General features: G+C 44.3%; 1 protein-coding gene across 6 annotated transcripts in view; it reads right to left on the bottom strand.

Annotated features, from left to right (window-relative positions):
- MYO5B (myosin VB) overlaps window positions 1–25,039 on the bottom strand; it is a 372,896-nt gene that overhangs the window by 244,590 nt on the left and 103,267 nt on the right. For all 6 annotated transcript variants that reach the window (XM_073343525.1, XM_073343528.1, XM_073343526.1 and 3 more), the window contains exons 2-4: window positions 11,748–11,858; window positions 3,976–4,147; window positions 221–365 (exon numbers count right to left, since the gene is read on the bottom strand). In XM_073343525.1, the coding sequence (XP_073199626.1) occupies window positions 221–365; window positions 3,976–4,147; window positions 11,748–11,858 (428 nt within the window). The remainder of the gene's footprint in view (window positions 1–220; window positions 366–3,975; window positions 4,148–11,747; window positions 11,859–25,039) is intronic.

Consider the following 25,039-nt stretch of genomic DNA (forward strand, 5'->3'; position numbering starts at 1 on the left):
GCTCTCAAGGTAAGTTTTTCTTTTCTGTTAGGTTTATGAAGATAAAAGGCCCAGATATTGCGTAGGGTTTTCTTCCTAGCTGAGATGCAAAATTTTGCCTTGTCCTCCATAAATTACACTATTTTCATTGGTATGAATTGGAATTATATAATCTTGACCACCACCAAGGAAGAACAGCCATGGTTCTGAGTGTAAGCCTCTTAACCAACATATCACCCACCTAGCCATTTGCTTGTAGGCTTCTTCTGCCACTGCATAGATGTGAGGATCCATGTCCCCCATGTTTTGGCCACTGTATGCATAGATGACATCTTGTTCATAGATTGGCAGTTGTTCGTATGGGTTAATGGCAACAAGAACAATACCTAAATAAAACAGACAAACATGCAGACATTAGAATTAAAATAAAGTCACAATAGTTTAGAACCTTTTTTCTTTCTTTCTTTTTTTTTATTTTTATTAATACAAGGAGATTCAAAAAATGCATAGAACAAAAGGGTCCAGGTTCTTATATCAGCTTTTCTTTGAATCATGTAGAAATGGTTAATACACTGGTGAAAAGAACAGCTCACATTAAGCTATGGAAGAGGAGCATAAAATATATGAGATGAATAGAAGTCCATCATATGAAGTAGGCCCTTTGGGCATTTCCCTGCCCCCAAAAAGGTGAAAGATACTGCCGTGGATAAGCAATATCCACATAATTGAACATCCACTGAACCCAAAATATTTTGGTTTCTGGATTTCAGATGAAAATGCAAAACCATAAGATTAACAGAAATTAAATGCACATATCATGTTAAAGGAACATGAAAGATATGAATTAAAAAAAAAACTTTAAAAACTTCCATTCCCTTCCTGTAGGAAATCCAGACTGCTCAGTTCATCATACAGTCACACCACTGGGCTTAGGAACCACAGTCATCCAAAAACATGGCATCCCACCCCATCCTGTAATCTTATCCAGGCCAGGGGGAAATCAATCAATCCATGGGATCCCCATGGATTCGGGAGGGTTGTCTACATGGATCAGAGAGTAGGTGTGCTACAAAAACTATGGACAACAGCATGAGAGGATGATAGAATCAGAAGCCTTCCTCTAAATATTTTCTGGGTTTGTGGGCTTAAATCCGACACTAATGTTATTTTAACCTGCTATCGGAGGAGTGTGGTCTGGTGGCTACATGTAGAGACAGGAGGACAGCTTAACCTTGAATTTTAAATGTTCCCAATACATGTCAAGTTGTTAAAGTTAAGAATGTAATAAACCAAACTCAGTTTTCAGTTTTATGATGAGATTACTGGTTCTGTGGATGAAGGGAAAGCAGTGGATGTATTGTTTCTTGACTTTAGCAAAGCTTTTGACACGGTCTCCCACAGTATTCTTGTCAGCAAGTTAAGGAAGTATGGGCTGGATGAATGCACTATAAGGTGGGTAGAAAGCTGGCTAGATTGTCGGGCTCAACGGGTAGTGATCAATGGCTCCATGTCTAGTTGGCAGCCGGTATCAAGTGGAGTGCCCCAAGGGTCGGTCCTGGGGCCGGTTTTGTTCAATATCTTCATAAATGATCTGGAGGATGGTGTGGATTGCACTCTCAGCAAATTTGCGGATGATACTAAACTGGGAGGAGTGGTAGATACGCTGGAGGGGAGGAATAGGATACAGAAGGACCTAGACAAATTGGAGGATTGGGCCAAAAGAAATCTGATGAGGTTCAATAAGGATAAGTGCAGGGTCCTGCACTTAGGATGGAAGAATCCAATGCACAGCTACAGACTAGGGACCGAATGGCTAGGCAGCAGTTCTGCGCAAAAGGACCTGGGGTGACAGTGGACGAGAAGCTGGATATGAGTCAGCAGTGTGTCCTTGTTGCCAAGAAGGCCAATGGCATTTTGGGATGTATAAGTAGGGGCATAGCGAGCAGATCGAGGGACGTGATCGGCCCCCTCTATTCGACATTGGTGAGGCCTCATCTGGAGTACTGTGTCCAGTTTTGGGCCCCACACTACAAGAAGGATGTGGATAAATTGGAGAGAGTCCAGCGAAGAGCAACAAAAATGATTAGGGGTCTAGAACACATGACTTATGAGGAGAGGCCGAGGGAGCTGGGATTGTTTAGCCTGCAGAAGAGAAGAATGAGGGGGGATTTGATAGCTGCTTTCAACTACCTGAAAGGGGGTTCCAAAGAGGATGGCTCTAGACTGTTCTCAATGGTAGCAGATGACAGAACGAGGAGTAATGGTCTCAAGTTGCAGTGGGGGAGGTTTAGATTGGATATTAGGAAAAACTTTTTCACTAAGAGGGTGGTGAAACACTGGAATGCGTTACCTAGGGAGGTGGTAGAATCTCCTTCCTTAGAGGTTTTTAAGGTCAGGCTTGACAAAGCCCTGGCTGGGATGATTTAACTGGGAATTGGTCCTGCTTCGAGCAGGGGGTTGGACTAGATGACCTTCTGGGGTCCCTTCCAACCCTGATATTCTATGATTCTATGATTCAAATTCAAGCCCCTAGGTCCATTACAGACAATTTAATTAAACAGAAGACCCTGGATGGCACTTTGAATGACAGAACCAAACTTTCAGAGAAAAATTATTAATTCAGCAAACAGGCATACAATTATCATTTACACAGGTACTACAATTATACTCATTTTCAAAGAGGGAAGAGCATATCAATGGGTGATCAGTCCACTGACAACAGAATGAAGTATAGTTTATAATCCTGTAACCTAACAATACCCTTTTGGTGTTAATTGGAGCTCTCTTGCAATTTAGCAAGGCTACTCCTTTTATAACCCATTATAATACTAATTAACATTAAACATAGCCATTACCATTTTCACATTTCCACCATCTCTTTATTGGCTCTTAACACACACATTATTTAAATTAACATCTGAATCAATGTCCTTCTCCTGCTATCAATATAGATAGCGTTTTAATAACATTCCAAATTCTCAAAAAAACATTTATAAAAACCCTTGCTAAAACCAGTTATAACCAAAATGTAACCCGGGGTTACATCCTGGCTAACTTCAAATTTCCCATCTTACGGTCTCCGACTTCTCTCTCTAACTTGTGTTCACACTAACAAGCTCAATTTCCCACTCCTCTATACTTAGAGTAACTTAGGTTAAGAAATAAACAGAAATTAGACTTGGCCTAACACCTTTTATGGGCTGAAACAGGACACCTGGGTTCTACTCCTACTTCTGCTAGTGACCTCTCTGCACTTCAGTCACTCTAATCCTTAAGACAGGTATTACATCATCACTTCCAAAGAGGCATTGTGTGGCTTAATTAATGAATACGATAAAAGCTTTGTTATCTGGCATGTTGGTGGAATGGGTGTGTGCGTGTGAGAGAGTCAAAAATTCCAGTTAATTAAGAGGGAGGGAGTTTGGGTGCAGGAGAGGGGTTGGGGCAGGAGGTTGGGGTGTGGGAGGAGTTTTGGGGTGCTGGATCAAGGCGGTGCTCACCTTGGGCGGCTCCATGGAAGCGGTGACATGTCCCTGCTGCTCTTAGGTGGAGGCATCGCCAGGTGACTCTGAGCACTGCCTCCACCCACAGGCACTTCCCCTGCAGTTCCCATTGGCCGCAGTTCCCGACCAATGGGAGCTGCAGAGCCAGCCCTTGGGGTGGGGGCATCACACGAAGCCCCTGTAGTCGTTCCTCTGCCTAGGAGCAGTTGGGACATGTTGCCACTTCCGGGGAGACATGCAGAGCCAGGTAGGGAACCTGACGGCCCTGCACCAACTGGACTTTTAATGGATATCAGAAATGCTGGTGTCTAGAGCTTTCCAGCTGGTAAAGTGCTGGATAACACAGCTTTTACTGTATATGGTAAAATCCTCAGATAAGAGGAGCTATGTAAATATAAAGTTGTTATAAAAAGATCAGTATTAGCATATAAGAAATTATTAAACAGTGCAAAAAAATCCACAAACCCTGATGTAGATATATTGTAATACTCACCACAGTAGGTATAGATGTGATTTGATTCCAAGAATCGAACCTTTAAATTATGTAGGACAGCAGGCTCATGGAGATAACTTAGAGCTGTCAGGTCATTTTCGCCCACCAGAATATCTGGATTACGCAAGAAAGGCAGTTGATTGGTTTTGAGATCAACTGGATATTCGTAGATCTGAAGTAATACAAATTGCACACAAAAAATGGTTAAAAAATAAGAACCGTCTAGCTTCTTCATATTAGTTTTTTTTTTAAAACTCATGTAGGGGTAATTCTGCCCTCAACAGATTATTTGTATAACATCAGCACCTAGAGGCCCCAACCAGAATCCAGGCCCCATTGTGCTAGATGCTGCCCAGATAGATAAAACATGCACATATTGCTTACCGAAGTGAAGAGGAGTTCTGTGCACCTACAATGGTCACCCTTTAAAAAATATTTCCAATTATTTTTGGATAACTAAACAATATTGCTTTCTTATTTCCTGTATTCCTTAGGGATTTCCCAGTACTGAATAAGGGCAAATACTCTGGACATTGCACAAAGGACAAAATTCACTGCTGAAGGGTGAATTTCATCCTTACTGAATAAATTTATCTAATCTCATTTTCTAAATCAAACCCAGGAAGTTTTTAGGGGTGGCCAAGGAAGGAGATGGCACAAGCTACCTCAAAGTGTTAGTAACACACAGTACCATATACCAAAACAGTAAAAGCATAAATGAATCTGACATGTGCATCCTTATTTATCCTCCTCTAAGATCAGCTAGAGTCACAGAATCCAGAGTCCTTCCCTTTGACAAAGTTATTTGTTGACTTTTTTTTTTTAATTAAAGTCACTTCAAACACATTATGCTCTATACTCCCTTCAGTCTCTTCTGACAATGGGGAAAGGATGCAAAGGAGCCAACACAGGAGCACTGTAGACTTACGTGAGGAACATGGTAATGGCATTAAAACATATGGCTCACCATAGGCTAAAGAGTTTTGGCTCTTCCCCAACTGAACAGCAGAGCCACTGATTAGAATCAGCATGACTTTTCCCCCTTTATCTGTAAATACCTTTGTCAACTTCCCCTTGGGCACTTCCACTCTCAGACACTTAGGAGACAGATGTCGTCTTGGGAAGTTTCCAGTTTAGTATTTACTGAAAACATTTAACGTTTGTTTACGCTTCAGATGAGTTATGTTCCTGCCCCCCTGAAAACTCTGAGTTCCTCCAGCAATGGTGAAACCCTGCTTGTGACAGCAGGAAGAGGCAGATGAGAATTCCCATGCCATTCATTTTATCCAACAAGCCGTTTGGTTTAGTTATATAGGCACGTACAGGAAAAAGTGAACATATTAGCAATGGCACAACAGATAGTGCTTAGAGCAGAGGGGACGTAGGCAGGTGATCAGTGGGTGACATACGCATGAATACTAGGTAGGGAAAAGCATACCATGGCCATTCATTGCCGACTGTGTCGAGTACGTTCTGCTCATTTGCCTCTTGGACAATCTAACAAACAGCTCCAATTAATATTTTGGCAGCTAATGGATGCTTATAGAAGAAGAGTTCATCTTTCAATCCTCAGAAGATATGCCAGCTCTGCCACGTTTCAGGCCTTCAGTTCCTCAGCCAATAGCATGGAATATTTAACAGAGATTCTCTTGAACTGATGTGACAAACTGAGGCCTCCCTGTTGCCACTGCCTTGACTCCTCATCCGCTGAAGTCTTTACCCTCCCTTTCACCCCTCTCTCACCTTGATGGCTGCAGAGAGCCTCCTCTGTGGACTCCCCAATTCCTCCCTGCCCAGATACCATCGTCAGATTTAACACATGGCCCTATCTTTCCCACATTCAAAACTACCATCCAAGATCAGGGCCCTCGATGTGCTAAGCACTGTCCAGACATGTAACAAACATGACAGTCCTCGCTGTCAAGGACCACAATCTAAACGGGAGACAGGACTGAAGAGGAGGACAAAACAGACAAATAGGACAGTAGAATGAAGACACACAAAAAAAAAAAAAACCACCAAAAAACCCACCACCCAACTTCATCACTCATTTTTGGTTCCAATTAAAAATTGTCCTCTCAAAGGAACAGTGCCATCCCGCTTCAGACGTTGCTCCTCTCCCTTTCCCATTGATTAACGCTGCTTCCTCTGTCCCTTCCAACTATCCTGCCATTGCTGGTGCAAAATCCTCCTCCTAAAACGTCTTCCTCCTAGCTCTCCTCTCTTCCCTAACTGACCCTCCACAGCTTCTTCCTCTGGGACAGCTTGCTATTGTTATTTCAGTTCTGCACTGATGTCACCTCAACTTTACACACTAAGACCCTTTTGGTATGAAACGTACTGCAGAAATGAAGCCATGTGGCACATTCAGAGTTACTAGTCCAACTGCCAGCAGAAACAAAGCTACAACACAGATCAGATCACACTCAGCTTTTGGCCAGTCTGGTGCCATAAGCAAAGTAATCACCACACAAGAATGTGAAGTCTTGATTCCTCCGACCCCGCAAGAGGTCCCAACCAAGATTGGAACCCCATTATGCTCAATTAAAAGATAAACCCTGCCCTGAAGAGTTTACTAGCTAAATAGACAACACAGACAAAAGGTGGGAAGAAAAACAGAAGCACAGAGAGATGAAGTAATTTGCCCATCACCACATAGCAGGTCAGTGGTAGAGATGGGAACAGAGCCTGGTCTCCAAAGCCCCAACCCATTATCCTATTCAGTAGGCCATGCTGTCTCTTTCAAGATGCATAGGAGCAGCACCACCCATGCAGCATGCAGACTGAGTTTTTCCACTCCTGAGAGAATCTCAGTGAAGCTTGACCTTTACAAAAATCTTTACTGCTGCAACTGAGTTCCAGGAGATAATCCCCACAGTCCTGCATTAGGATTTTTGAGAGCCTAGGATTCCCATGGACTATGCAACACTGAGTTCATCACTCCAGAAAGAGATTCATGATATACACAAAGCAGCCAGGAACAGGCCTGCTGGAAAATCATAAATCCATGAAAATTCACTCAGATGAAAAGGATAAGAAAAAGGAGCTAGTAACAACAGCGGAGACATTTCAACTTTCAGGAACCAAAGGCTTTCAATTCCCTGAAAGATATCCTGATGTTCATGTAACCTTCATTTGATGCATGCGTCTGTCACTCCATGCTACTCTAAAGTTTATCAGGCCAACATGCACTCATCACACTCAGCAGGAACTTCATAAGAATGGTCTCAACAATAAAAACCATCTGCACAGGAGAAATATTAAAAGGGAAAGACCCCTGTTATCCAGCCATGTAAATCTGTCTTTTTTAAAAATGACCTGAGCCTTTATTCAATTTATGAAGCCAACTTGGCTATATAGCTATTGCTCTGAAGGATATGACAGACATGTCACTAACTGAAAAACCTACAGTAAATTGAATGGTTACAAAATAGCCTGAAAGACAGATTTCCATTAAACAACATAAAATAACGGTGGAATAAAAACCCCAAGCCTTAGTCCAGCTCTAACAAACTACTTCAGTTTGGCACAGGTGGCCCTGTAATGTTATCTATCAGAATGACAGGAGCTGAGCTGAACTTTTATCATGCCATATTTTAGGTATGGACTGTTCATCCTACTCCATTTATAAGACCTGTACCAGCAGGAAACAGCTATCAACATCTTTTAAGAGCAGAAAACAGACCTTTAGAATTTAACCAGTCTTCTCTAAAGGAAGCTGAGTTAACTGCAAAGCAGCATCATAGGGAACACACACTAAAACTGACAGCGTGAATCCAAAGATGAATGTGCCCATCCAACAAACTTAAGGTATCTTAATGGTTTTATATCAAATAAACTCTGCCATAATATTGACGTGACTCATTCCTTTATGTCCTGGCCACAGCAGCTATGCAGTTTCCACAACATAAAACAGCAAGCAGTCTTCTGACCTTCCCTTCTTTACCACCACTACCTCCAGCCAGAGATACATTGCCCAGAATTGACAGGACTCACCCTGACCTTTTCTATGAGGTTCACCTGAACACTGAAGGATTTGAAGTGTTAAGATGCTGGAATCCCCACAAAACCCAAGAGGGGGAAATAACTACATGGAATTTGAAAAAGCGATGAATGTTACCAGACTGGCGGAACTGGAGCCTTCACATACAGCAGAGGCTCTGGCCGTGCAAGCTTCACCCACATAGCCCCCATTCCCTGATTTAGATGGAGAGCTCCAGGAGGTAAAAGGAAAGCCAGCCAAGCACGCACTTTTATCCAATCAAGCCAGTTAGTTCCAGTTGTGAGATGGGCAACACGAACTGAGCCAAGACCACATGCTCATTTCACATCTGTCACCTAATTCCTTGCTAGGATACGAGCACTGTCCTGAATTACTGGGCTCGCTGTTCTTCACGGAATCCTTGTTCGATTGTCTCAGAAGCAGAAGAAAGGTAACTGATTATGGAAATGAAGGAATCCACAGCTGGCAATAAAGCAGAAAGTTTCCTGCTCATTCTCTCTGGTAGTACGATGTAAGGGCAGGCAGCTCTGTGGGATGATCGGGGAGAGGAACGTGTGTGTATTGTTGGAAAGGGCACAGGCACTAGACTACTATTCTAAGGACACCGCATTTGTGGAGAGGAGAAAGATGAGTTCCTATGGGCAGCTTATTTGAAGTGGGGGCCTCAGATAAAGGAGTAGGCTGGAAAACCTGGAACACATTTATACTAGAGAGACACCACTGTTTTGCACACGAATGTTAATCACATCACTGGATTTCATTACTTGTTAGCCAGAGGGAGTGAAGAGTAGGAGAGTCTAACAGCTGGTCAGGCTGGCAGCTCCAAGGTTGGCTCTGGGTTCTGGAGTCTTGCGGAGAGTCTGACACTGGGGAGTGGGGGCAGGCTCTGGCAGACGTCCATAACTAGGGGTCTACCAAATTCATGGCTGTGAAAAAACACATCATGGACCGTGAAATCAGATTTCCCCCCATGAAATCTACCTATTGGACAGGAGGGAAAGGGGGACAAAGAATGTGAGGAGGTCCTGTGGAGTGGCACATGTGTTACACATTTATGGATGGCCCTTGGCAGATTAACAACCACAGGAGAAGACTATCTGGCTGCGCAAACGAATGTGTCCCCAATCTCGTCACTCAGTTCCAAGGTACGTTATGTTGCTTTCCCAGGGACAGTGGCACTCTGACATACTGCTACTGGCCTCTCTGCTTATACTGAACCAAAAAGAAGAATTGTTTTCATAACACTCTAATCAAGCATCTCTCATTCCTGCTCCCCGGTTGCCTGTTCAGTAAGAGGGTAACACACTATGTGCCAGTGTGAAACTGGTTCATTGGCAGGAGCCGTGAATTATTCACACAGCCCTTGGAGCATTTTCAGTTTGGGGAAGCAGTGTCTGTTAACTGCTCTAGTAACACAGCAGATCGTCCCCTGGACGATTAAAAAAAAATTGCCTGCTCAATGGAAAAACCAATTTAGATGAAGCTGTTCGTGAAAAATATATTTCCTGGCACGATTATACCAGTCACACAGATTGTAGGCTGTGCTAAAGCAGTAAGATCAAGCTGGCTGGTTGGGGAATTTAGTTCCTTTAATGTTCCTCAACAGAACATCAATTTAACTGGAGTGCGCTTAGTAGTTTCAGTGGCACTTGATCTTTGTAACAAAAGAGTGTCAGTAGAGTTGACCCTCGGCGTTTAGAGATGACAAGTGGGTGAAACTTCCCTTTGTGCATAGAGCCAAGTGGAAGCCTGTTGCACTTAAATGCTCAAGTTAGGGCATAAGCAGTGCACAGGCCTATGATGACCCTCTACACCCAATAAGATTAAGCCTCCTCTGTCCTTCTTTAAGAAATTACACATCTATCAAAGCAGTGGACAGTAGCAGTGCTGGGAATTTCCTGAGCAGAGCTGTCCAGTTTTCTCAGACTGTAAATCTGTGGGGAGCTGGAAGCTTCATGCACTTCAGGAGCTGAGACAGTCAGAGGTTTGGCTGCCCTCTACCACTGTTTTCCATGATCCTCCAAATTTTGATGCAGTGAAATCATAAAGGTAGCCCTGAAGTAAATCCCATAGCCAACTCTGTACCACCATGACATGATACAGTTTCATCATGATGTTGGTTTTGCCACATGCTAATGCAATGTGATTGTCTCAGCATGATGCTGTCCTGCAGAACAAGTTCATATTCAGCTGAAAAAGGCGACATCATAACAGACCATCCATTCTCCCCAAGTATGAATCCTCAGCTCAACACTAGGAACATAGTCAAGGTACTCAATCATTGATCAGTCTTACTTTTCAAATAACCTAGCTACAGATCATAGGTCTACAGACCTCATTTATGTAGGCTCTTCTTCCAATCAACATGGTATTTATAAGAACTGGATTAAAAAAAGGTTTTTCCTAAATCCGTCCAGCAGGACTCTACTCATTTGGGTTTTTTAATGTTCTCTATTATCAGCAGCAGCTGCCCACAGATTAGGATACTGGGTTGATTTCAGCCTGTGTTAGCAAGGAAAGCCTTTTGAAAAGTACTCTGAAAATAGACAGGCTTGAATTCTTTTAAAAAACTTTGACCATTCCTACACTTGGACAGCGCTCGTATCCTAGCAAGGAATTGGATGACAGATGTGAAATGAGCATGTGGTCTTGGGCAACACTTGGAGTGCTTTGCTGGTACATTATACTGGCAAGGCATTCCTAGTGGGGATACTGCTTATACTGGCAAAACTATGCTTTTAACCATATAGCTTATCCCAGCTTTCCCCTCCTTCCCTTGCCCCGCTAAGCTAAATAAGCTATACAGGATCTGTGTTATAACCCCCATCTATGCGAGGGGCTTTTGCTGGCACAGCTACGTCCATCACAATTCGTCATGCCTTGACATAGCCAACAAAAGTTTGTAGTGTAGATGTGGCCTTAGGCAAGTAATTCCATTAAAGAAGGCCCTCCAGTCAAAATGTTTCATGCTGGACTCCATCAACTGCATTTTCCCCACTGAGTGCCCTGTCTCAATGGGCTGTGGTTGGAAAGCTGATATCCAAGATAACCAGGTCCCGCCCACTAGTGAGTTTAAAGATTAGGGCCAGAATCTCTAATGTAATAAGTGTATACATGTTGGAGAGGGAAAGCACCAAACAGTTTATAAGGAATAAACTGGCATTACTTTTTCTGACAAGTTCATTTAAAGATTGTAGAGTAACACCAGAGAGGAATTTCCTGTTTGTCACCCTCTTTTAGCACCCTTTTTTACAAAAAAGACAAGGACTGAAATGAGATCAGGGGTTTACACTGGAGTAAACCTGAAAAGGCTGAGCATACACAGAAAGAAAAAAAAAAAGTGTTACTTGGCCAGTTATTTTTTTTTTTCTGTATTCTGTTGGCTTTTACTTCTGATTCATATTGCTTATTCAAACCCATAAGTAATATTTACTCCTTCCATTTCATGTGCCAGCAGAGTCATAATCTGGTGTTTGTGACAGTCTGCTGTTTTGAAAATTACCTGGATGTCTCACACACACACACACACACACACACACAGAGTAACTTCACCGCAGAATCAAGTCAAAGAAGATTGGCTGCAAGGCAGGAAACCTTTGATTTGAATACAAATATCTTTGAGAACCCAAGACTGTTGCAAAGTGATGTACGACGGACTTTTTTTAAAAATACACCAAGAACTTGTAATGATTCAGGCTCATTCAGACGATCATTTGAAGTTTAGATCTACCACTGAAAAGGGAAATATATATAATTTTAATTAACTTACAGCGTCATCTTCAAATTTCAGATGTAGCTTTTTATCCCCTTCTTTGTAATCCTTGATAATTTCTGCTGATCTCCACACTTCATCAGGGTCAGGAATCCAAACCTTTGTGTACTGAAAAGAAAAATTCAAGAAAACCACTTAGGTCAGAAATATACTTATTCCCTAGGGATACAATCCTACTCTCATTGCAGAGTCAATGGAAGTTTCTGTCATTGGCTTCAGTGGAAGCAAGATCAAGACCTACCTGAACATACAGCACAACATTATGGTCATGAATCAGACTGCTTCTTGACTAGACTGGTTCACTTGCTTGTTACTAACTAACTATAAGATCGAGTACAGTATGATACACAACTATGTTCTAACTTGTGAAGTGATCTGAGTTTGATTTCACTGACAATTTACCAGTCATTGTAGGTAGTAAAAATAATAGCATAATTCTCAGACAATTTTAAGAAAGCAAATGCTCCCTTTTATGGAATGACAGAAAGGTGGCTTTTGAAATACGAAAGATGTACTACAAAAAGCATAAGTAGGCAAAGCACAAACATTTACAATGTTATCACAAAAGAGCAGCTTCGCATTAATTCGTTAATAGCTTCTTTATTAAAGCAGATACAACAGCTGTAAAGAGGTCAGATAAAAAGTGATGCCTAAAAAGGTTTACGAGAATTAAAAATCTAATTCAAAGAGCTGCAATGAATATTCACATGCATGCCCCTCAAAGGTAAGTGGACTTTTGATTTCTCCAAATGTCTCAAATATACAATTACAACTCTAAATCTGCAAAGGCCCCAGTGTGGGGGACGTTGTCAGAGACCAAGCCAAGGCAGGACACCAAAAAATTCATACATGTTTTAATTTTTTTATGAAATACACACACAGTATTACGCAACACACACAAAAAATTATGTTTAAAGAACATTCAGGTTGCATAGTCAAGCAATGCCAGAAGGTTATCTGTGCAACCTTAATTTGGTCCCCATGTGTGTATGCATTTGATAATCTTACATTAAAATTACATGAATAAAAGGAGTACTTGTGGCACCTTAGAGACTAACCAATTTATTTGAGCATAAGCTTTCGTGAGCATCCGATGAAGTGAGCTGTAGCTCACGAAAGCTTATGCTCAAATAAATTGGTTAGTCTCTAAGGTGCCACAAGTACTCCTTTTCTTTTTGCGAATACAGACTAACACGGCTGTTACTCTGAAACCTTTAATTACACGACATCCCCACCCATACTATTTTTCCACCACAGGAAACCTGTTTCATCAGTGCAGTTAAATTAGCAGCTACTCAATATTGTGTTTTATACCTGTTCAGTGCAAGTCCCCAGACATTTTTACACACTATTGCATAAGATTCAAACCCTGCTCTGAAGACAATTATTAATTTCCTCATGGGTTTGTCTATGTAGCTCATCACTATGGTATAAGAATGCTTCACAAATACTATATTCCCAAAAACCCTGTGAGGCGAGAGAGGCTGGTATTATCCCCATTTAACAGATGGAGAACTGAGGCACAGAGAGATTGAAGTCAAGAAGTATCCACTCATCTTGGATGCGCAATCTGAGGTGTCGAGGACTTGACTTTATGAAGTAAGTAGCGTTATACAGCACTTCATATGTTCACAGAACAGCTTCACCTGACTTCAGCTGCAGCTGAGCGCTCAGCACTTCTGCAAATCAGATCTCAGGGGTTCCAGCTGAGCACCCAGAAAATGAGGAACACAGGTAATATCCTGTGAAAAGTTGGGTTGAGACGACTTGTCCAGCATCACACCAGGCGCCCTGCGGTAGACGCAAAGACAGAATCCAGTTCTTCAGGGAAGCATTCAACTGCCTAGACAGAGACCATCCTTTCTCTTCCTGCAGTCCCCTGCCTCATTCCTTACCCGATTTCCAGCTTCTGCAACCAACGAAGAAAAGCCTCCTTTTTCACACAACCTGCATTTATTCCCAGGGCAGGACGTGCACTGCCTGGGGCAAGGGTCCTGCTGTGAGGAAAAAAAGTGTGCGACCCCCCCCGTCACTAACGACTGTACATGTGCACAAGCAGGCCCAATTAACATTGCACAGGCAACTCTGTCATTTCCTAATTGTCAGTGCTTGACTTTGTAACCTTAATGGTATTCTTTGAACATAGGGGTTTCCAAGGTGAAAAAAAAACTGGGGGGGGAGGGGGCAACAAATTCCATAATACTGATCCCTAGATGGGTCACCAGTTCCCTCTGACTCCTCATCCAATCTCACCCCACAGCACTATCTCGTGGCTTCCGAGGTTCCCACCCCCTCTGTTGCCCCCAGCTTCCTTGTCCTGCCAGTCCCAGTCTGCCCCCCAACTCACAATCTCATTTCCCTCTCTCCCAGTCTCCCACCCCAGTTCTTCCCCCTATTCCAAATGTCCCCCAGGCTCCTCCTCCCAATCTACTCCCCCATTCAGTTTTGGATCTTGCCCTCTCCACATCTGACTGAACCAGGCAGCTTCTTTCTCTCCTCTGCCTGGGCCCCACCAGGGTGCGGAGTGCATTGAGACTGCAAGAGAGATTGGCTCCCTGCTCTCAATTCAGGTCATTTATAACTTGGCCAAATTTGGACAGATTTTCATAGATCTGGCAAAACGCACATCACTGCCACAAAGGTCACGCCTCGGCCAAATTTCAAGTCCCTGCTCCATAGCATTTGAAAAGACCTTGAGATTTAAAAAAAATAAAATAAAATAAAAAAACATGGGCAAAACATTGCATTTTTCCCCTGGCCTCGTTTTCAGAAGCAGCTAAACCACTGACTGAAATTTAAAAAAAAAAAATTTTTACCTGAGGCTGACCTCTGGCATGGAAAGTTTCCTCCCAGAATGTTAGAACTTGGCAAAGTTATAAGCAACTGAAAACAGGGTCTTCTGGGAAGTGTCAGCACCACCTACTACTTTGCCCAGCAGTCCCACTCCTCACCCCCACAAAACTTAAAATGCTGTGCGATTTGTTCATGTAGCGTAAATAATTCTATAACCTCAAAAAAAAACGAGTACTTGTGGCACCTTAGAGACTAAAATTTATTTGGGCATAAGCTTTCGTGGGCCCACAAAAGCTTATGCCCAAAGATGCATCTGATGAAGTGGGTTTAGCCCACAAAAGCTTATGCCCAAATAAATTTGTTAGTCTCTAAGGTGCCAGAAGTACTCCTTGTTCTTTTTGCTGATACCGACTAACACGGCTACCACTCTGAAATCTACAACCTTCATGATTCCCTGTTATCGATGCAAATAGTATTGTTCAATGAGAGAGGGACACCAAATGTGTGGGGAACGTGGGCAGCTTCAGGAGTAAAGTGAGTGGCCTACCTTGAAACTGGGGCATTGGAGAGGTATGAATACAATATGCATTGTGTTCATATTACTGGACCTATCCCTGTAGCAGCTAGGCACTTATTTACAAAACATTTGGTTAAAATAATATTAAACCTACCTGGTAAGGCCAGCTGAACCTAGCTGCCATGAAACTGCAGATAATATATGGCTTTTTCTTAACTAACTGCTTCGCAGACCAGTCAGGGCAAAATCTGACTACTTGATTTTAAAATGTTCTTTGATAGTTTGCATAAATGGAGAGCTCTTCCCTATTCCTTCAAACCCACAATTCCCATCCATTTCAATGGGAATTTGGGTGCTGCTGGACTGGGCCCTGGAAGCTCATGACAAAATTACTTTAGTATATATAGCTGGGGGGAAAAATAACGCCACAAGACCTACAAATCTGAGTGTTTTATGCTCCATCAAGGTGAGGACAGTATTAGTATGGGCATACCTTCCCATACAGGAACAAGCTATACTTGTGTAATGCAGCTTCATACCAATATAACTGCATCCACAGTTGCAGCAAGTTACAGCACCAACTATACCATTGTAGTAAGTGGTAAAACTTCTGTGTGTAGCCAAGCCCTATGCGAGCCTGCAGAAAGCCCGTAACAACAGCTCTGACGTGTGGGAACTGCATCCATTTGTCTCAGGGAGGTGTTAACCTAGAGGCCCACTCATTGAGATGTCAACATCATGTATTTCATTCCTCTTGCGAAAAAGGAGGAGAGAGATCACAGATCTGCACAACTTCCTGAGTGATGTCTCCTTTTAGTACCACAAGTAGGTGGTGTTGGGGACAAGCTATCACTCCTCCCTCCCCCCACAACCAAGAACGAACAAGTCCAAGGAGTCTAAAAGAGCCCATGTGCACATTCAAGCCTCAAGGAGGGGGAGCCAACAGGTGTCACTTCAAACCCAGTCACCCAAGGAATGGGAAACACACACTGTGGTGTCACAGAAGGGGACTGGGCTTCACTAGGGTTTGCTTTTGAAAAAAAGCTTGGTGCCTACCAAGCATGATCCTAGCAATCCTTTTCCCACAGAGAAAACACAGAATTTGAATTTTTACAGGGAATCTTTCGTTTTTACATTTTGTGAAAAAAAAAATAAAGGCATATTGGCTAAATTTTACCAAAAATACCAGTGTCACTTACTCAAGGGGTGCAACCTCCCCCTCTTGCGGTTAATTTTTGAATGTGCTTTAAATTTACAGTGGAACCCCATTTATCTGATCTAATTGGGACCAGGGACAGATCAGATCATCAGAAATTGGGCTACTCAGGAAGACTGGCAAAGTGCTTTCTATCCCTTACTTTAAGATGGAGGGTGACACGTGCAGTCAGCCCAACGCAGTGCTTACAGCTGGAGCTACAGCCCCAGTCCCGCCGCTGTCAGCCCCAGGCTGCTGGTGCTTTGGTTAAATACAGAGATAATGGAGGGTCAGATACACAATAGAACCTTGTTTATCAGTAAAACATGGTGTTCAACTGATACCTATCTATATTGTGGCTAGGGAAATTAAAATTCAGTGTTTCATTTTAATTGCTGAAAAACGTGGATTTTTATGTTTTTTTTAAATTAGAGAATTTTGTTCCCCCCCCCCCCCCTCACAGAAAACTAGGATCCCTGATGAGGCTTGCTTTACACTAGGAACTTATGTTGTTCTAACAACGTTGCTCAAAGGTGTGGAAAATCCACCCCCCTGAGAGATGTAGTTATACTGACCTAATCCCTGGTGTAGACAGTGCTAGGTCAATGGGACGGTTTCTCCCATTGACATAGCTACTGCCTCTTGGGGCAGTAGTTCCTACGCCGATGGGAAAAGCTTTCCCATCAGCATAGGTAGTGTCTTCACTAAGCACTACAGCGACACCAGCAGGGCTGTGTGTTTAGACATGCCCTTGGGAATTTGTAAAGTGCTTGTCATTTTACCATCATCCAGCTAACCTTTCTCAAACATGGTCACGGACACTCCTCAGTGGCCACTACTTACACACCTAGTTTCACAGTTCAGCTGCTGTTGAGTTATCTGTGATTTTTAAACCCTCTCACTTCCTATTTTAAAAAAACTCATTTGGAAAGAGGAGAGAGAAAGCATGAAAAGAGGGTGTTATAATAGTATAATAGAAATGGTTTTGCCACATTAACTACAGCAGAGTGTTTGTTACTGGGCAACTCTATAATAATGTCACAGGAAGCAATGAGGGGGAAACTGCCAATGATCCCCCACTAATCCTGTTTTCAGGTAACTTTAAAAAATTTCTTTGGAGCAGGCAGCATGGTCTAGGAGAGTGGGTACTGGACTGGGCGTCAGGGGACCTGAAACCTATTGTCCATTCTACCACTAACCTGCTGTGTGATCGTGGGTAAATTGCTCCCCTTTTCTGCAATTCAGTTCTCCACCTGTAAGATGGGGGACAAGGGAACTTACTACTTGCCTATATAAAGTACTCCGAGATAAAAAATTCAGACTTTTGGACAGATGCAAAACAAAAATGCCATATTGCACAATATAAATAGATCAGATTATCGGGGATTTAAAAAGTGTTACGGTTACAACTACAGCATGTGACAAAAGCAATGTTACCCCTTTTTTTGCACAAAGTGAGCTGGTGGCAGTCGGAAACAAGACCTGGGGCTGAGATCACCTTTAGTCTGGCTCCTTTATGCAGGTACATAAAGGGGCCCTACAAGCCCTGTAACCAGCGCAAACACGGCAGACATACCTGTAAGGCTGCCTCTGGGAACCTGCTTGGAAGCCCCCGTGCGGGGACATGACTGGGGCAAGGCTGTGTTGGGAAGGGTATGTTGTGGGGGGGGGGGGGGGGTGTGTGACATGACTGCACATATTCTAGGCAGCACAACAGCCCATAGGGCACACTAGGGAAGGTGTGTTAACTCATACAGGTTCCCAGTGCTGTCGAGACTTATGTTGTGGGCCTCTATTCCGTCCTGTCCAGGTTCTCATATTGCCCTTACCACCTCAGTATCCGAGCACCAGAAATGCATTGAGTGATATGACTAATGTCAGCCAGGTGTGGCTCATTCTCTCTCTCATCCTCTCCTGAGGAGAGCTGTACATGCAGTGGAGTGTTGGGTTTCAATAGGGTTTTGCTTTGGGGGGGAAAAATTATATATATATATAATGTCCATGCTACTCTGTGTTTATATTAGAAAAGGCAAGTCGAAGAAGTGCTCCTTGCATTTAGAGTGGAAGGTGGTGAGGTTTGTTCTTGTGGGAGTGTGGGATCAGAGCTGAGAAAGCTGTCTCCTGCACACATGAGCTCTCCCCTTGTGGTAGAAAGTTCCACACTGCATGAGGATGCAGAATTGTCAATGCAGTGCTTTAGATGATCTTTCAAATATGCTGGGCCCAAAGTATTAAAGGACTTGAGGTCAAGGACCAAGACCTTGAACTCGACTTGCTACTTTATGGGGAGAGAGGGTAGAGATCAGAGGACAGTTGTGATGTGCGTGAGTCACAGTAGCCCATGCTGCTGAGAAGACCAGCTGTAGTGTTCTGTATAACTGTAGGTTCCAGTGTGCTGATGGCTTCACGCCCGGGTACACAGTATTGCTGTAGTCCAAACAGGAGGTAATAAAGATATGTATAATTGACTCAAGGTGATCGTTCAGCAGGATGGGATAGTTTCCTAGCCAACCAGAGAGGACAGAAAGCACGTCTCACAGATGCTCTCCACACCCCAGAACACCGCAGGTTGAGTTAAAGACACCTTAACCCCTTTCCAGCCCCCCCCCAACACGCTTCTATGAGGCACAGCGCAGAATCTTAGTCGAGACCTCCTGCCTCACAATCCAATTCACTGCATCACTTATATAGTGCTGCTGCTTTGCTTATAAATAAAACCTCAGGAGATTATCAGCAAGCAGCACCAAGTCAAAACCAGGAGGCATAGCTTCGGGGCAGGGACAGGAGAGATTCAGACTGAAGGACCTGGCTGTGAAGAGAAATGGCCCTGGGTACAGTATAGTCATACAACACAACAGAAAGGCAGGTTTCAATGAGGGTGAAATGCCAAAAGGAAACAAACAGATTTAAAAAAAAAAAAAAAAAGACACTCAGGGCCAAAATCTGGTCTAATTTCTAGCCCCAAGAGAAACCCATTTTGTGGAATCAAGGCTAACTCTGTTGCAGGGGAAGAATCTGCAGGTAGAGATACCTGGAAACTTTGGGAACACTGAGATTTTAGAAATATTTTAGATTTTGATAGCACATTTGATCCTGAAGGACTTTACACGTTCTTCACAAAGATCCAATGGAATGCAGCTTCCTCGGGAGTGGAGACTCCAACAACAGGTAGGGGGAGAAGAAGAATCTAACGTGCAGATTGCCCACAGCAAGCCAAGAAGGAATGGGAAGGGCCCCCAACACACAACTATCTCAACACTTTTGTAGGTCCCCTCCCCATACTACCTGAACATCCACAGGTTGCTAATAAGAAATCCCAAAGGTAGGCCAGTCAGGAAGATTTAAATATACAAGTCTAACCTAAGCAACCCCTGTATCCCTAATAGGGAATAAATCTGACTAGAAGAGCAGAATTGTTCATGCATAATAAGATTACGTTACTTAGCATCATAACATCATGTCCTAATGAGGTTTGCTTCATTTATATGGCAGTCTATTATCTCAGATGATATCATGCAATGAAATAAATACTCAGATTAGCCTATTTAAAAGCATCCTACTGTGCTAAGTGAAGCAGGTAGGAAGGCAATACACTGCATTTGCTGCAAGAGCACTTGCTTCTGCACATATTTAATCAAGCACTGCACATAGCAGTGAGAGCAATTCCAATAGATCAGTGGGACTCAACAAGCAACAGTGGATTTCCAGACACACCAAGCATCTTCACTGGTAGAGAAGTATGCATCTCCCACAACCAGGAAACACCACACAAGTTGAATGAATACTGAAAATCCAATGCAGTGGGTCTTGCTTCTGCTGACCGTGGGCAGAAGCTATGTTTACAATGCAATAGTACGTATATCCCGGATTGCACGTTCCATGCACTGTGAAACAGCCACAGTACAAACTATAGGTTATCTTCCACTTAGCATAGGCCAGCTTTTCAGAGTGTGAAACCAGGACACCTGCCACGGCAGGCACACCGAGGACGGGCTTGGGAACATCAGCTGGGACAGTACTAGTCACTGGGATGAGTAGCTGGTGCCACACCTCGTGCCTCCCCTGTTTCTGACTCCTCCCTTTCTTCCCTCTTACTCTGTAGATTTGGCTCCATGTAGGAGAGGTGCTGTTGTGCAGACTCATACAGAAGGAAGGGCTGGACTAGGAGTTCTCACAAGCCTTGGGGCAGGTCTGTTGAAGGAGATGGGTCCTGAGTCCAACATGTATTCAATCAATATGCTGCCAGTTTCTCCAGCTCAGCAGGTGACTTCTCCCTGTCACAAAAAGGTATTTTGTTGTTGTCAGGGCCCTAAGATCACCCTGATTCCGATTAAAAACCCTTCACTGTAAACATTAGTGCCTAAAACCTTTAGCCTGCCTGACAGGATAAACAGTGTAAATTATATAGTAGGAAACAGAAATGGCAAAGGAATTCTATTTGCTTTTGCTAGTAAAACACAAAGTCGTCCTACGTATTTAAATAAACCTTATATAACCCCTCCCCCCCCCACACACACACACACGACAAATGTATCCTGATCGCAATCCAGTGCCATCCCTTTGAAAGCAAAGCCTACTGTGCACTACTTAGGCTAATTTGAAAAGCCACTCAAGAGTTAAAGAAACAGCATTTGATCTGCTCTGCAGCTGAACAGCAGTGGATTTTTTTATATGTTTAATGCGTAATTATTGTTAAGATTGCTCCATAGCTACAGCAGCCGGATCCTTTATGTGAATGGAGCTATACGAACACAGCAGCAGAACAAAAGAAAAAATAAAAGCACATATCTTTCTCCATGCACTGCACCTTATTTTGTGCCTCCCAATACCACCTCAGCACACTGAGTTTCTACCCTTAACTCGCAGTTAGATAGAGGTGGTGCACTGAAAATTTTGGCATTTACAGCTTGCAGCAGATTAAAGTTACGATGGAATTACCACAAATACAGTCTGGCAGTAAAGAAAAGGAGTCTGATAGTGCCGAATGTAACACCTTTCACCCCAAAGCCTTCTAAAGCACCTCACATACTATTGTAGACTCACTTCACCCACTACTGAAATGCAGCCACCTCTGGGGTGAAGGACAGCAGCCAGATAGATTACTAGCACACAGCACAGTAAAACAGTGGACAAAGTTTTCCCTCTGTCAAAAGACAGAGGTAAGCCTTGCTCCTGTAAGTAGCATCATGGAACCTTTAATATCCACACACAGCATAGAGGATCTTTGTTTTGGAGGTCTTGTCCAACACCCCTGCCCCCGACACACACGGCACACAACTCAATTTATCTACCTCAGGAATATGAAGGGCCATCTCAGCCAAATGAGATCCAGACAGAAAAGGTATTTCAAAGCTTCTACCAGCAAGATGCAACCACCACTCACAAGCAATTGCAAATATTCTTATTCTTTATCCAAACCATCAACACGTTTGGAAAACAGTATGGGTTTTAGTTCAAATAAATTGTAGTGACAGATTAAAACAAGACTGACACTGTCTGTCAGTCCCTCAGTGTAAAAAGAAACAGTACTGCCATATCCCCATCATAAAGTTTCAAAACAGATATTGCATGTAAGTGTTTAACATAGATGTAGAAATGCCAGAGTTCAGAAGCATAGTGGGAAGGACAAACATATTGCACTGGAAAGAAATTACTATGTCCCAGTAGGCAACTTTGCAATCTCTTTTTACAGAACACGCCACAGGAATATCCATGAGCAGAGCTCTAGTTAAGAGACGTGCTTGCAAATCCCATTTTCATGGGTTTATTACTGCAGCCTTGAAAATTCACTTCAGGCTTTAAAAAACTGGCCTATGACTAGGGCCCTACCAAATTCATGGTCCATTTTGGTCAATTTCACAGTCATAGGATTTTTAAAATAGTAAATTTCATGATTTCAGCTATTTAAATCTGAAATTTCATGGTAGTGTAATTGCAGGGGTCCTGACCTAAGTTCTCTGTAAGCTGTGCGGCTGCCTATTAAGCGCTAAGCAGGCGCTCAGGGCTGCGGTGGGGAGAGATGCCTCTTCCCAAGCCCCAGACCTGCCACGACACCGCTCCCTCAGCCCCAACCCAGCCAGGCACTGAACCCGCTGCAGCCGGGGATCAGGCTCCCCTCCCCCAGGCCCTGATCCAGCCCAGCGCTGAACCCGCCGCAGCCGGGGAACAGGAGCCTCTCCCCCCAGCCCTGATCCAGCCCAGCGCCCAACCTGTGGCAGCCGGGGGACAGGCGCCTCTCCCCTAGCCCAGAGCTGCCATAGCCAGGGGACAGGCGCCTCTCCCCCAGCCCAGCCCCAGACCAGGCAGGGGGACAAGCGCCCCTCTCCCAGCCCAAACCCAGCCTGGACCTGCCGCAGCGCAAAGAGGCACCTTACCCCCTGCCGACCAGCCCAGGTGCTGCTGCGGGGAAAGAGAACTGGGGAATTGAGGGGGGGAAGTTCTCTCTTCCCACCGTAGCCAAGGGGAGCACCACTGCACCCCAAACTGCTCATCCCCAGCCCCACCCCAGAGCCCGCACCCCAGCTAGTGCCCTCACCCCCTCCCACACTCCAATCCTCTGCCCCAGACCGGAGCCCCTCAAGCCTGGCCCCAACCCAGAGCCCGCACCCCCAGCCGGAGCCCTTATCCACCTTCACCACAACCCTCTGGCCCAGTCTTGATCCCTCTCCCACACTCCAAACCCCTCGGCCCCATCCCACCACAAGAATTTTGTTATGTGCACCAATACGGAGATGGGTCACACATCACCTCCGTATTAGTGCAGCATAAAACAAAATTCATTCTGCACATGGCTGGGAAAAAGCAGAAGAAACACTGGTCCTGACCCATAAAGGAGGCACTGTGCGGGGGGGGGGGGGGGGGGGGCGCACAAGGTTATTGTCGCGGGGGTTGCGGTACTGCTACCCTTACTTCTGCGCTGCTGCTGGCAGTGATGCTGCCTTCGGAGCTGGGCAGCTGGAGAGCGGCGGCTGCTGGCCGGGAGCCCAGCTCTGAAGGCAGAGCCACCGCCAGCAGCAGCGCAGAAGTCAGGATGGCCTGGTGTGGTACTGCCACCCTTCCTTCTGCGCTGCTGTCTGCAGAGCTGGGCCCTCAGTCAGCAGCCGCCACTCTCCGGCCGCCCAGCTCTGAAGGCAGCTGTGCAGAAGTACGGGTGGCCGGGTGTGGTATTGCCACCCTTCTGTGCTACTGCTGGCAACGCGCAGCCTTCAGAGCTGGGCACCTGGCCAACAGACGCCGCTCTCCGGCTGCTCGCTCTGAAGGCAGCAGGGCAGAAGTAAGGTTGGCAATACTGTGACCCCCCGCCCCCCAAAAATCTTGCAACCCCCCTGCAACGCCCTTTCAGTCAGGACTCCTAATTTGAGAAACGCTGGTCTGCCCCCCATGAAGCCTGTATATCGTAAGGTAAAAGCACACAAAAAGGCCGGATTTCATGGAAGGAGACCAGATTTTCATGGTCCGTGAATTTGGTAGGGCCCTACCTATGAGATAGCACCTCAGCCTGAACCTTTGGCAGACACAAACTTCTACCATGCAGTTCTTATAGCCACATTGGTCCCAGGATATTGGAGACACAAATTGGGTGAGGGAATATCTTTTATTGGACCAATTTCTGTTGGTGAGAGAGACAAGCTTTCGAGATTACACACAGCTCTTCTTCAGGTCTGGGAAACTCACTCAGTGTCACAGTTAAACACAAGGTGGAACAGATTGTTTAGCATAAGCAGTTAACACATATTTCAAGGGACCATTCAAGGTGAAGTAGAGACCACAGACCAGGACATCACCTCAAAGCGACACCAGACCCTGCTATAACAACAGATGCAAAACCTACAGACATATCTCCACTGCTACAATGATCAACACCCTCCACAACACATCTTTCAACATCCCTGGATCCTACACATGTGGTGTACCGCATCTAGTGCACTAAATGCCCCAATAGCAACTATGTGGGTGAAACCAGACCATCGCTACAGTCTCGTATGAACGCACATAGGAAAATAAGACAAAAAACACCCAATCACCTGTGGGCGCACCCTTTTCACAAAGTGATCACTCTATATTTGACTCTCATTCTCAAGGGGAACCCCCACAACACTTGCAAAAGATGAGCCCAGAAGCTTAAATTCATAACTTTGCTCGACACTAAAAATCATGGATTGAATAGAGATGCTGAATTTATGGCTTATTACAACCATTTGTAACCCACTAACCAACTCCCTCAGTTATTTGCCCCCATTTTCTTTGCTTTCCTCCCTATAACTGGAGGGGTGTGAACAGGCCACTGCACATTGAATAGTTCCTTGAAATATGTATTTATTCCAAACAGTCTGTTCCATCTTGTATTTAACAGGGACACTCTGAGGGCAGGTCTACACTTCAAATGCTGCACCAATGCAGCTGTGCTGCTGTACCGCTTTAGTGAAGATGCTCTACGCGAACGAGAGAGCTCTCCCATCATCAGTTAATCCACCTCCACGAGAGGAGGTATCTATGTCGGCGGGAAGAGAAGCTCACCTGCTGGCATAGTACTGTCTATGCTGAGTATAACTACATTGTTCAGGGATATGGATTTTTCACATCCTGAGCAACATTGTTGTACCAAAATAATTCTGTAGCATAGACCAGGCCTAAGTAAGTTACCAAGTCCTGAAGAAGAGCTCTGTGTAAACTCAAAAAGCTTGTCTCTCTCACTAACAGAAGCTGGTCCACTAAAAGATATTACCTCGCCCACCTTGACATGGTTCTAGTGACAGAAACGCTGTAAGTGTTCAAATACACACT

The sequence above is a fragment of the Lepidochelys kempii genome, chromosome 5 (genome assembly GCF_965140265.1).
Source record: "Lepidochelys kempii isolate rLepKem1 chromosome 5, rLepKem1.hap2, whole genome shotgun sequence".
In the NCBI taxonomy this organism is placed as follows: domain Eukaryota; kingdom Metazoa; phylum Chordata; order Testudines; family Cheloniidae; genus Lepidochelys; species Lepidochelys kempii.